We start from the raw sequence: 13,025 nt of genomic DNA on the forward strand, positions 1-13,025 counted from the left end.
AGGTGGCCACTTGCTCGACCTTCCAGTGCCTGGGAGATCCCAGGGCCTTGGCTCCAATGGAGCCCGGGAGCGCCTCTCCTCCTTTCCAAGAGGGACCCCATGACCACTGCCCACACCAGGCCCGCTAAAGCCCCCAGCACCTGGGGATGGAACCCGTCACACCTCCAGCCCCTCCAGGGACTTCAACACCCCACACCACCACCCTGCCAGCCCCGTCCACCTTTCTCATTTCTCTCCTGTCATCCCTGGTGTGTCCCTCGTGCCGGCTCTGTGTCCCATCACCTTGACCATCATCTCCACTTTGTTTGTGTCCTCAGACAGATGTTCCACCCATCTGTGCTGTCCGGCCGTGTCTTCTCCGCCCGGGCTCCGCGAGCCCCCGTGGACTGTGCTTGTGGGGAGCTGCCCCCCGCATTCACCAACCTGTCCGTCCGTCCGTCCGTCCGCCCCCAGGTGCTGCTCCATCCGCCTCCTTCACATGGCTTCCTCGCCCAGCGCCACCACAGCCTCACCGCCTCCGTGGTCCCCATTCTGTCTGCGTCCCCATCCTGACTGTCTCCCCTCTTTTAGGTTCCCCGTGGGCTTGTGTAAGTGCCTCTCCTAGATGCCTCTTCACCCAGCCATGCAGGGCACAGGTGGCCTTCAGGCATTCTGGCCACTGAGACTTTTATGCAAACCAGGTTCCTGCCTTACGGAGATGCAGGCCAAGCCAGGCAGGGGAAGGACAGATTGGGACATGTGTTTATCCCCCTTTAATCCGGAAGCACCAAGATTTACGCATAAAGCAGCAGTATGTGAAGACTTGGGGGTCATCTCACCAGGCGGGGGGCAGAGGTCAGAGAGCATGAGGTGGTGGGTGGGCACAGTTGGTGTGTTGCCCAGACAAGGAGCTCATGATGGGCCTCACCGTGTGGGTCCATGGGTCCTCAGACCTGTTCTGATGTCCCGGGTGTCCTTTTGAGTCTGTCATCATAATATACAGCCTTGTGCAGCACCCAGGCTAGCACATGGCCTTTTAGCTTTACCAGCCAAGACTGCACCCCCAAATCCTACCTCCTGTCCCCAGCTACTCTCTTAAATATCTCTTGGGCCACCTACAAGGCTTGCTGTGTGCACCCCATCAGTCCGCTGCCCCAATGCCCCCACATGGACGTGATCTCCCCCTTCTCCTTCCTCAAACCACATCCTGGTGAAAACCACAAGATTGTCCCCTCCTATCATCCACCAAGTGACCAGAAGCTGCCCACAGCTCCACTCAAAACATTTTGTTGTAAAATTTGGTCACAAGCTCTTGAGAGGCCAGTTCCAGCTTTGCCCATCTGTGTAATCTTAACCCAGCAGATGCTTGCTCTTTGGCACATCTGTCTTTAGTTTGAATAGGATGCCTGTGGAGGGCACGCAGGAGGCAGGCTCTCGCTGCTCCTGTCACAGCCCTTCCCCTCTATTCCCCTAAGTGGAGGATGGAAACAACTCTGGGGGAGCAAGTCTGCTGGCTGAGCAGCAGGCCACCCCATGCGACCTCCTGATGGTGCGGACATCCATCTATGTACGTGGATGTGATGGATCCACAGTCCTGGAGTTTCAGGGGCTCCAACTAGAACAAATATCTGTTTGCATCTTTATTTTCAGCCTGTGGCCACAGAGCGAAGCCCAGTCTCTTGCTCATGAAACTACAGAGCAGGTAGAATCCAGATGGCAAAAATCAACGTTGGGTTCTGAGCCCCACCCCACTCCCAATCCATTACCAAAAAAAATTTCCCCAAAATCTGAGGACCTGATTTCCCTGCACCACATACCAGAACTGTTGGTCCTGACCCCAGGGATTCCAACCCAGCCCATGATGTCCCTCATCCCCTCCTTGAGAAAGAGAGGAGATCCCAGACTGGACGCTTGTAAGAGAGGGCAGTCCATCCCACAGCCAGGGGTGGGGGTGGGGGATGGAGCAGAGGGTGACCCCTGCTTGTCACCACCCCTTTCCTGGGGTTCGGTGGAGAACCCCATCAGGCAGCTGCATCTTGCTTTCAGTCACTGGTGCCAGCTCATTTCTTTCATCCCCTTTGACATCATCAGGAATTTCTTGGCAGAACGTCAGGCTTGGGGGCCCCAAACGATCATAGATAAGATCAAGGTGCCAGGAGTCACCAGGTGTTGGCATGCATGTCTAGGTGCTGCCTGGGAAACCAGAAGCAGCTTTTAGACTGGGGGGTGGGCACTTTCTTTCTGCTCCCTAGAACGTCAGGTACAGGCATGTGAGGGCTCTGCCCCCGCCCATAATAGCCTTGTTGGCCAGGCCCTGATGCAAGGCAAGGTTGGACCCCACCCGACAGGCCAGATGCCCACGTGGAGAGTTAAAAGCTAGCCGCACATTGGGTGTTTTGCCCACACGAAGCCCCCAGTGTGCTTCCCGGTATACTCAGATGCTCAGCACGGTCTGTGTCCACACAGTACTGCCCTTTGGGGGCCCTCCTCCAGCCTTCTCTGCCCCCACCGCCCCCTACTCTGGCCACTCTGACAACACCATATATTTCCCTCATGGCTCTGGACTCTGGGGCAGGGTGTGTGTGTGTGTACATGACTGAATGAAGTGTGCTGTTCCCTAAAGCCCCTCACTATGCAGGTGATGAACAAGAACAGAGTCCGGGACTGGCGGTGCCACATGCAAGTGACTAAATTGCCCACCCATCATCTTTCCACACCTAGAACATAACCCCCCGTAAATCATTCAGGGAAATCACCGAGTGGCCTGAGGACCCCAGACATTTTTTCACTGATCTGGGTGGTCAGGACCCCGTGAGGCATTCAGAAACATCCTGCTTCCTTCAGTCATTCACAGTCAGCGAGCAGTCACTTGGCCTTCCCTCTGCCTCCGTCCGAGATAAGAGGCCCTTCAAGCTCTCCAGGCTGCCTGGTGCCCACCAAGGGCAGGAGGAGTGGAGCACCCCCAGAACCCACCAGTCAGCCCTCCAGCCCCAGAGTGGCTTCTCAGACCTTTGAACTCTTTCTCCATCATATCCACCAGCCTGTGCTTCAGATTTGGAGTTTGATGGAAAACCAAGCATGTATTGGGTTGGCCAAAAAGATGATTCTGGTTTTTCCATAAGATGTTAAAAACCGGAACAAACTTTTTGGCCCACCCGATAACAATCATGGACTATTAATGGCTGGAAGGACTGAGAGAGGTCTGCCAGTGACAGCATGATTCTTGCTTTTTTTTTTTTTTTTTCCCTTTTTCACAACCTGCAGTAAAGAAAAAAATAAAATTATATTTGACATTGTTACCCTGTATACAAACGCATATATACCTAACAGGGACAAAAATGTCTCAAAGCAATTTTAGACCGTGCAATGAACTCAGATATTCCCTATTCTCTCTTTTTTAAAACTTTTAAAAAAATCTGATCAACACTCACCAAATTGATTTTAACACCCATGAGTCAAGACCGACAGTTCAAATAATATTTCTTCTCTCCACTGTTTCTCAAACTCCAAAAATCCACCTCCTTTAAGACTTTGCCATACTCATGTGTCAGCTGTATGTGCTTGTACTTAATAGTCTCCTTTAGATTAACTATTTCCCAGAAATAAATATTTAAATTTATTTTCTTTATTTAAATAAGAAAAACTATCATGACAGCAAATGGGAAACCAGCGTCTTTGCCATAAATATACATGGTTACCATAAAAAATAAATACAGTGAAAACAAAACAATGTTATTAAATTCTTACCAGATCCTGATGTATGCCAAGGTTCTGATCCTTAATGAGTCCTGTTAGTGTTTGTTTAAAAAAGAAAAAGAGTGAGGGAAATGGCAGGTGTTAGGAAATGTCAAAACCATGATGCTGATACTCATGATGCTGGGTGGTGGGGGTGAAAATCAAATGTTTATCATCATATGAATCAATTTATCTAAACAGTGTCTGAGCATCACCTAAAATCAACTCTCAAATCACCTAAAATTGTCTCAGCTAATGTGAGCGCTGTTGTACAGGGGAGCCTGAGGACCAGAGGGAAAGATATGGCTCAGGGTCACACATCAAGCAGACAGGGGACTGAGACCAGGTTCTGTCCTTGCTCTACCATCCTCCCTGTCTTGACCCCCTCTGGAGAGGCAGAGTTGCCACCAGGAGACAGAGGTGAGATGGGCTTGAAAGGAGGGTCGCTGTGGCTGTGTGCTGAACTGAGAGGAGTCTGTAGAGCACTGTGTGGGGAGTCCCTCAAGGGAGTTATAAGGAGCTCTGCCGGGGCAGAGTGACCACCAGAGCCATCACAGCATCAGCCCCTGACCCAGCACCCCGTAAGAGGCACCAGACGGAGCATGAAGGACCAGTGACTGGAACCCCTGCTTCAGAGCCACAGATCAGAGAGGCCTGGTCCGTCCCCCACAAAGGCCGTCAACCCCCACGCAGACCACATCCAGGATGGAGATCTCAGAGAGCAGCGCTTTCTATGCTGGTAGCTCAGTGCCTGGGTGGGCAGAGGTCCCAGTGGGGCGAGAAACAAAGGCAGAGACATCTCGGGGAGCGAGTGCCTGGGGTGACTGGCGGGAATGGGGGTGGCGCAACAAGGCACCCCCAGGACATGATTCTGGGATGGGGTTGTGATGGAGCGTTTCAGGGGAGAGACAGAAAGGAGAGCCTGGCGGGGGCTGGTGGCCAAGCCCCAGGACTCCGTCTGGGAGGGGGAGCAGACAGGTAGAGGGGGACCTTCAGGCTTGGGGTGGGAGGACCAGAGGGAAAGGGAGAAGCCCCAGCTGGCACCATGTCACCCCCACCATCTGGAGGACCGACCCTCTCGCCCAGCTGGTAATTCAGGCCCAAGCGCTACTGTTAACTGTTGGCGAATAGAAACCCCTTTCCGTCCAGCAAAGCGAGCGATCCACAGGGGTGTGTCTGTTCTTGGGAGAGGCGCCAGCGTTTTAAGTGAAAAACCTCTGTCAATGCCGTTTGCTTCAAAGTTGCGACCCGCCCTGTGTCCCTTACCTGGGGATGTACCTCACTGACCTGGCCTTCATCGAAGAGGGTACGCCCAACTACACGGAGGACGGCCTGGTCAACTTCTCCAAGATGAGAATGGTGAGTTCCCCGCAGCAGAGGGGGGCAGGGGCAGGGGGACATCAAAACCGAGCCCAGGCCCACCGGAGCTCTGCCTCCAGGAGCAGGCCTCCAGGCCTGGCCAACTGGCAGGGAGCCTGAGCCCAGCTCCTCCTGTAAGAAGAGACACCCCCTTAAGTGGCAGTTAGCATTGGCCTGCCCTGAGCCAGCTGTACCTCCATCCCCTCCTCTAAGGCCTATAGGCTGAGGAGTGGGTGTTGTCTACTTCACAGGGGAGCAAGCTGAAGCTGGGAGTGATCCAGGACCAGCCCAAGATCACCCCTAAGTAAAGGGCAGGGCCGGGTCTGGGGCTCTGTCTGACTCCAAAAGGTGTATCTTTATTCCAAGCCCATCCAGTGTCGTTCAGATAAGCACTTGCTTTTTTTTTTTTAACTTTATTTTATTTATTTTTGACTGTGTTGGGTCTTCATTGCTACACATGGGTTTTCTCTGGTTGCGGTGCACAGGCGTCCCATCGCAGTGGCTTCTCTTGCTGCAGAGCACATGTTCTCAGGCACACGGGCTCCAGTAGCTGCAGCTCACAGGCTCTAAGCACAGGCTCAGCAGTTGTGGCACATGGGCATATTTGCCCCGAGGAATGTGGGATCTTTCCAGACCAGGGATCAAACCTGTGTCCCCTGAATTGACAGGCGGATTCTTAACCACTGGACCATGAGGGAAGTCCTAAATAAGCCCTTGCTTTATGTGGCCGCAGCAGAATCATTTCTGCAACACCTCCTAAGCAAGTAGGTTTCCAATTTCCCCAGGGAAGTCTAGGACCTGGGAGGGGAGATGAAGACCCCTTTCCAGCAGGGAGCCTTGTTTGTACCCATCCTTCTCCCCTGCTGTCTCCAGCCAGAGAGCCTCTTTTTGTATTGGTTCTGTGTCCTGGGCTTCCTCCTAAGGTTTTGTTTAATTGGTAAGATTTCTCTATCAAGGGCAAGTTGGCAGCACTGTCCTAGTGGCAGGATGGGGAGACATTGTGTGGTCTTTCACAACATGGGCACATGGACAGTGGCCTTTAGCTGTTGCTGGAGTTGAGGGGAGACGTTTTAGGATGTTGGATAAGCTGGCACCACTGATCAAGTGATGTGTTTCTCTCTCAATCACATACTGTAATTTTTGTTGTTGTTCAGTCCTTAAGTCGTGTCTGACTCTTTGTGACCCCATGGACTGCAGCACACCAGGTTTCCCTGTCCTTCACCGTCTCCCGGAGTTCACTCGAACTCAAGCCCATTGAGTCAGTGGTGCTATCTAACCATCTCATCCTCTGCCACCCCCTTCTCTTCCTGCCCTCAATCTTTCCCAGCATCAAGGTCATCAGGATTTTTTTTTAGCAATAAAATCACTCATTTATTTTCACTACTTAAAGAAAATGGTAATTTTCTCTTACTATATTATCTGTGAGTCTTTAAAATAATTTTCATCATCTTTAGTGTGATCTGGCTGAATATATGTTTTACATTTCAAATATGCATCTTTTTATTAAAGTATAGTTGATTTACAATACTGTGATAGTTTCACGTACATGACATAATGATTCAGTGTTTTTATAGATTATATGAATGGATAAAGAAGATGTGGTGGTGGTGGTGGTGGTGGTGGTTTAATCACTAACTCCTTTCTGCCTCTTGCGACCCCATGGACTCTAGCCCACCAGGCTCCTCTGTCCATCGAATTTCCAAGAATTCTGGAGTGGGTTGCCATTTCCTTCTCCAAAAGAAGATGTGGTGTGTATATGTATATGTATGTATGTGTACATACATATATATTTATATATATACACACACGCACACACATATGCTGAAATGTTATTCAGCCCTAAAAAAGAATGAAGTTCTAAGAGGTACAAAATGTTATGTATAAAATAAGCTATAAGGATATATTGTACAACACAGGGAATGTAACCAGTATTTTATAATAGCTACAAATGGATTATAACCTTTAAAAATTGTAAATCACAAAAAAATAAAAAATAAAAAAAAAATTGTAAATCACTGTACTGTGCACCTGTAACTTATATAATAATGTGCATCAGCTATACTTCAATAAATAAATAAATTGAATGAGGTTCTGCCATTTGCAGCAACGTGGATGGACCTCGAGGATATTGTGCTTGGTGAAATAAGTCAGATAAGGATAGATAATCTGTGTTACCCCTTATAACCTATAGATTTATTGATTCTCACCAAGGATCAGCCTTTGAGGCAGGTTGCTGGTATAAGGAAAATCATGATGCTTCAGTAGCATCTCCCAGGAGGTGAATTAAGAGGCTGAGTTGATGGCTATTGATGTCCCTTCTGTTCTGCAGGGGGAGGGGGTCCAGGGGTGGTACTAGGAGCAAATTGTTTCTAAAACTCGCCTTCCTGGGACTTCTCTGGTGGCCCAGTGGCTAAGACTCCATGCTCCCAATGCAAGAGACACAGGTTTGATCCCTGGTCAGGGAACTAGATCCCACATGTGGCAACTAAGACCTGGCACAGCAAAATAAATAATAAATATAAGTTAAAATAAATATTTAAAACTCTCCTTCCTTCCTGCAGATATCTCACATCATCCGAGAGATCCGCCAGTTTCAACAAACTGCCTACAAGATCGAGCACCAAGCAAAGGTGAGCTGGCAGCATTTGCAGTCACTTCTGATTTCTCATGAGTGCTGTGGCGGCACCCCCTTCTTCCTGCCTCTTCCCCTCCCCCTCCAAACCCAAGCATTTTCTGCCTTGAGTTCCCTGGGCCCCACTCTTCCAGGAAGCCCTCCTCCCTGTGTCCTGTCCCCTGACCCACCACGAGTTCCCCCTCCTTCAGACAGAGCTTCTGTTCATCCCATAGCTCCCATCTGATCTTTACCTGCCACAGGATGGCTTAGAATCATGCCTGGTCTCCCTGGAGGCAAGAGAGCCGTGTTTACCACATCTTTTTGAAATGCTCACCAGTTTCAAAATTCACAGCTAGAAAGGGCACCCAGCAGAAAGTCCCCCAGCCTCCAAGTAAGTTCCCCTCCCAACGCCAACCGCATCACTCATTCTTTGTGTATGTTTGCAAGCACAACAAAACTTTTTTTTTACTCTGTTAGTAGGCTATACACACGCACATATTTCTTTGGGGCTTCCCACATGGCTCAGTGGTAAAGAATCTGCCTGCCAATGCAGGAGACCTAAGAGATTTGGGTTCAATCCCTGGATCGGTAAGATCCCCTGGAGGAGGAAACAGCAACCCAGTCCAGTTTTCTTGCCTGGGAAATCCCATGGACAGAGGAGCCTTGTGGGCTACAGTCCATGAGGTCATAAAGAGTCGAACACTACTGAACATGCATGTACTCCTTTGTGATAGACTTGCGCTGTCTCCTGCCAGGTTCCATGAACTTACTCTGTCTTATAGCTGATAGCCACAGGGAGAAGAGAAACCTTAATCAAGTGTGCCGCTTTTTCCTTGTCATTCACTCATTCTTTGATTTGGCAAGTGCTTATTGAACACATACCAGGTACCAGGCACTGTATTAGGCCTTTGCCCCCTTCTTAAACTTGCCCTTGAGCTCCAATATGCAAAACAAATAAATGTTACTGCCCTTTAGACTTGGAGAAGGAAATGACAGCCCACTCCAGTATTCTTGCCTGGGAAATCCCTTGGACAGAAGAGCCTGACGGGCTACAATCCATGGGTTGCAAAGAGAGGCACACAGCTGAAGAGACTTAAGCATACTAAGCATGCCCTTCAGGCTCCTTCTGTTAACAGCTTTGCAGTGGTGGTGTTTGCTGCCAGTCTCAACAGAAGCAACACTCTTAGGGAAACAAATGCTCATGATGGAGAAAACTGACCAGTCTGCTGACTTCCAGTATATTTGGAGGGTTGAGATTTTGTGCTCTATAAAGAACTGTTCGTATGAAGCTACTAACTAGATATAAAAGTCTGGTCCTGGGACTTCCATGGTGGTCCAGTGGTTAAGACTCTGCCCTTCTACTTCATGAGGCATGGGTTTGATCCCTGGTTGGGGTACTAAGATCCCACATGCTACATGGCATGGCCAAGAAATAAAAATAAGTAATTTTTTAAAAGACAGAAAAAAATAAAAGTCTGGTCTATTTCCCATAGCTGTAATATTGCCACGTCTTTATCAGAGTTCGTCTAGACATGAAATCTGAGGTCATCTTCCTGGAGGTGCTGGTTGAGAGCCATTAATCAGACACAGTAACCTTTTCATTGGTGACTAATGGTCAGCATCCTAGACAGCCAGGTCAGTCCCTCACAGTAGCAGAAGGTCAACTAGCAAAGAAGCTCACAAGGACTTGATTTTTCTCCTGCAGCTATCAGAAGGTTCCCAATTACATACTAAGAAATGAAATTGTTTTCTTCATCCTGATCTAAGTATCTGTGGAAAAACGTGAACCTTCAGCTCCAAACAACTGACAAGTCACTGAAACTTGGAAACGTGAAAGTGTTTAGTTGCTCAGTCTTGTTCCACTCTTTCTGACCCCATGGACTGTAGCCTGCCAGACTACTCTGTCCATGGAGTTCTCCAGGCAAGAATACTGGAGTGGGTTGCCATTCTCTTCTCCAGGGGATCTTTCTGACCCAGGGGTGGACCCCAGATCTCCTATGTTGCAGACAGATTCTTTACCATCTGAGCCACCGCTGAGCCTTGAAGAGATTCTTCATGAAGGGTAGGGGTCTACCTGTGAGATGTGGGCTCTGATCTCTCATTGTACATTTAACATGCAGGAGTCCAGCAAAGCACTCAGGAGCTGGGTGAAGTGGGGCACATGGAGTAAAGAGAATAGTTTAATCCATGTGGTGACTCTTTCTGATTTTCCACTTTGAGATTTTGCCCTGGAGTGAGCCTCGTGAGGAGAAGAACAGGGAGCCTCCTTTCTCACACAGCCTCAGCTTCCACAGTCGGCTCCTGGGGGATTCTCTCTCATGCTCCGTAATCCCGATGTTTAAGAACATTTTTCCAACATATGGAAACGCTGAAAGAACTGTTTCTGGAGTTGGAAATGATAACCCACTCCAGTATTCTTGCCTACAGAATCCCATGGACAGAGGAGCCTGGCGGACTACAGTCCATAGGGTCACAAAGAGTCAGACACAGCTGAAGCAACTGAGCACACATGCACGAAAGAACTCTGAACACCTGTACATCCACGGCCTAGATGCTACAATCGACATTTTAGATATGTAGATATAGATGTGAATGTGAATGTGAAAGCTGTTCATTCATATCCAACTCTTTGCGACCCCATGGACTATACAGTCCATGGAATTCTCCAGGCCAGAATACTGGAGTGGGTAGCTGTTCCCTTCTTCAGGGGATCTTTGCAGGTCTCCCACATTGCAGGCGGATTCTTTACCAGCTAAGCCACCAGGGAAGCCCATAGATAGAGATTATTATATTTTGAAATATCTATTTATTTGGCTGCACCGGGTCTTTGTTGCACCATGAAGGATCTTTAGCAGCAGCACTTGGACTCTTAGTTGCAGCAGGTAGGGATCTAGTTCCCCAACTGAGATGGAACCCCAGCCCCTTGCATTGGGGGTGTGAAGTCTTAGCCACTGGACCACCAGGCAAGTCCCATAGATATAGACAATTTTTTGATATGAGCCTAAAATATGTCTTCTAACACTCAACCACAGGAATGGTGGTCAAGAGTAATTTTGACCATATGTGATTTTCTATTACTATGAAGACAAAAAATTAAGACAATACTAAAAAATAGTATTAAGACGCAACAGGGACTTCAATGGTGGTCCAGTGGTTAAGAGTCCGCCTTCCAATGAAGGGGACACAGGTTCAATCCTGATTGACGAATTAAGATCCCACATGCCTTGTAGTGCAGCCAAAAAACAATAATAATAAAGAAGCAAAATCATAAACATTAAAAACACGCATTGTTTTTAATGCATTTTTGCCTCATGTGCAAGCCTGATGCCCCTCTCTCCTTGATGCTGCCTGATTCCTGGGAGACACTCAGTGACCACCTAGTATATTATGGAGATTGCATCACGTTGCATTCCTTCTTCTCTTTTCCTTTCCTCAGGTAACCCAGTATTTACTGGACCAATCTTTTGTAATGGATGAAGAAAGCCTCTACGAGTCTTCTCTCCGAATAGAACCAAAACTCCCCACCTGAAGCCGGTACACAGCCCAGATCCAGCCGCTCCCATGGACATGTGCTATATGATACTGTACATAGTCGTTTGGTTTCTCTGGGTTTTCTTCTTTAGTATGTGCTTCTCCAAGAAACAAATCCGTTCTTGTTCTTAGATTCCCATAGAATCAGAATATGAATTTCTGCACCGTTTAAGACTTGGTCTGCCCGCCCCACCCCTCGTCTCCTGCAGTGCCTGGTTCTTTTCATCAACCGTCCTTTCAGTCTGTCCTTCCCGGCCTCTTACTCTTCTCCGAAGGGAAAACAGACCCGCACATACACGACTCTTAGGCACCTGTCCTGCTTCTGTCTGTCCCCAGCCCAGGCCCCTGGGCTGAGTTGGCCAGGCAACATCCTCCGGCATGTTCCATGTAGTTGTGATAACTGGGTGGGGGGTGGGGGGAGGCGGGAGGGGGAACCATACCCCGGAGTCTGGTCATTGACAAATCTTCCTGCTGATGGTGACGCCGATTTCCAGAGCAGCTTTTCCAGCCCAAATCGCAGGTCTCCAAACTCCGCACCTCCCAGTGACCCAGAGGGAAGAGGGTCCTGTCCGCTGAGAACCACGCCCCACAACAGCCCCCAAGGCCACCGCCTCGTTCAGGCGCCATGCCGCTCCTGGTTCTGGAAATAGCACCAGGGGGCATGACCATCAGTCTCCGTAACCCTGGACAAGGCCCCAGAACTTCCCGAGGAAAACAGAATCACAACACCAAGTCGTGTCGACTTTGCCGAAGGCGGCCAGCATCCTCTGCAAGTCGGGAACACGTGAAAAATGTCACTTTTCCTCTTTGAGCCGCCTAATGGTCACGACAAAGCTTACGTTGAGATGCTCCCAGTCTGTATGCCTTGTGAAAAATAGTACCACACTGTAGATTTAGAAACTCAATAACCAAGTGTTTTTATTGCATATACTGTAGTCCTGTCTAAATGCCTTCTAGCAGGAATATAGTACCGTAGTGCTTATTCTGTGAATACTACCATCTATTTTTTACATTGTACAGTATAGAAAACACAGGTCAACTCTGAAGTGGCAGGCATGCTCCACTCCGACAAACAGACAACTTTTGCTGTAAGCAATACCTAGTGGTATGAGAATTCTATTTCAAGTCCTATAATATTTCAACTTACAGCTTGTTTGGAAAACAATTTCCATTTTTGTAAAAATATATGTTTCCTGATTACCTCTTGCTAATAAATCTATTCTATCTCAGGGTGAACGGTGGAATTTTGATGGGTTTCATTTATTCACTCGAGGAATGTTTGATGAACACTTGGTCCTTCTCAGCCTCTGGACTCAGACCAGAGGTCTGGAGTCGTCAGGGCACCCATTCCTGCTTTTTGGGGGAACTCATAGTCTGATGTCAAAGAGCATGAATTTGAGCAAACTCTGGGGGATAATGGAAGACAAGGGAAGCCTGGTGTGCTACAATCCATGGGGTTGCAAGGAGTCAAACAAAACTAAGCAACTGAACAACAACAACATAGTCTGATAAGGGAGACTGTTGCAGTTTTCTATTGTAGCAGGAACAAATAGCTCCAAAACTTAATGGCTGAAAACAGTTTTATACAATTCTGTGGGTTGTCTGGGTCCAACTGGTGGTCCTTGCTTGGGGTCCCTTGTGAGGTGAGGATCTTGGTTCTCTGACCAGGGATGGAACCTGCACCCCCTGCATCGGCTGCTGGGGAAGGAGTGTCTGGAGAGGTGGGTTGTAGTTGTCTCAGGAGTATGGCCATACCAATGGTGGGTGGTGACGCACCCACCAGCCCCCCAAGAATTTATATCTAACC

The 13,025-nt window shown here is 48.7% G+C and overlaps 1 protein-coding gene across 2 annotated transcripts in view; it reads left to right on the forward strand.

Annotated features, from left to right (window-relative positions):
* The window catches only part of RASGRF1 (Ras protein specific guanine nucleotide releasing factor 1), a 102,541-nt gene extending 90,087 nt beyond the window's left edge, over window positions 1–12,454 (forward strand). For both annotated transcript variants that reach the window (XM_043434494.1, XM_043434496.1), the window contains exons 25-27: window positions 4,956–5,073; window positions 7,635–7,703; window positions 11,124–12,454. In XM_043434494.1, the coding sequence (XP_043290429.1) occupies window positions 4,956–5,073; window positions 7,635–7,703; window positions 11,124–11,216 (280 nt within the window). In that variant the 3' untranslated portion in view covers window positions 11,217–12,454. The remainder of the gene's footprint in view (window positions 1–4,955; window positions 5,074–7,634; window positions 7,704–11,123) is intronic.
* Window positions 12,455–13,025: the final 571 nt, after the last annotated feature.

The sequence above is a fragment of the Cervus canadensis genome, chromosome 17, assembly GCF_019320065.1.
Source record: "Cervus canadensis isolate Bull #8, Minnesota chromosome 17, ASM1932006v1, whole genome shotgun sequence".
Lineage (NCBI taxonomy): Eukaryota > Metazoa > Chordata > Mammalia > Artiodactyla > Cervidae > Cervus > Cervus canadensis.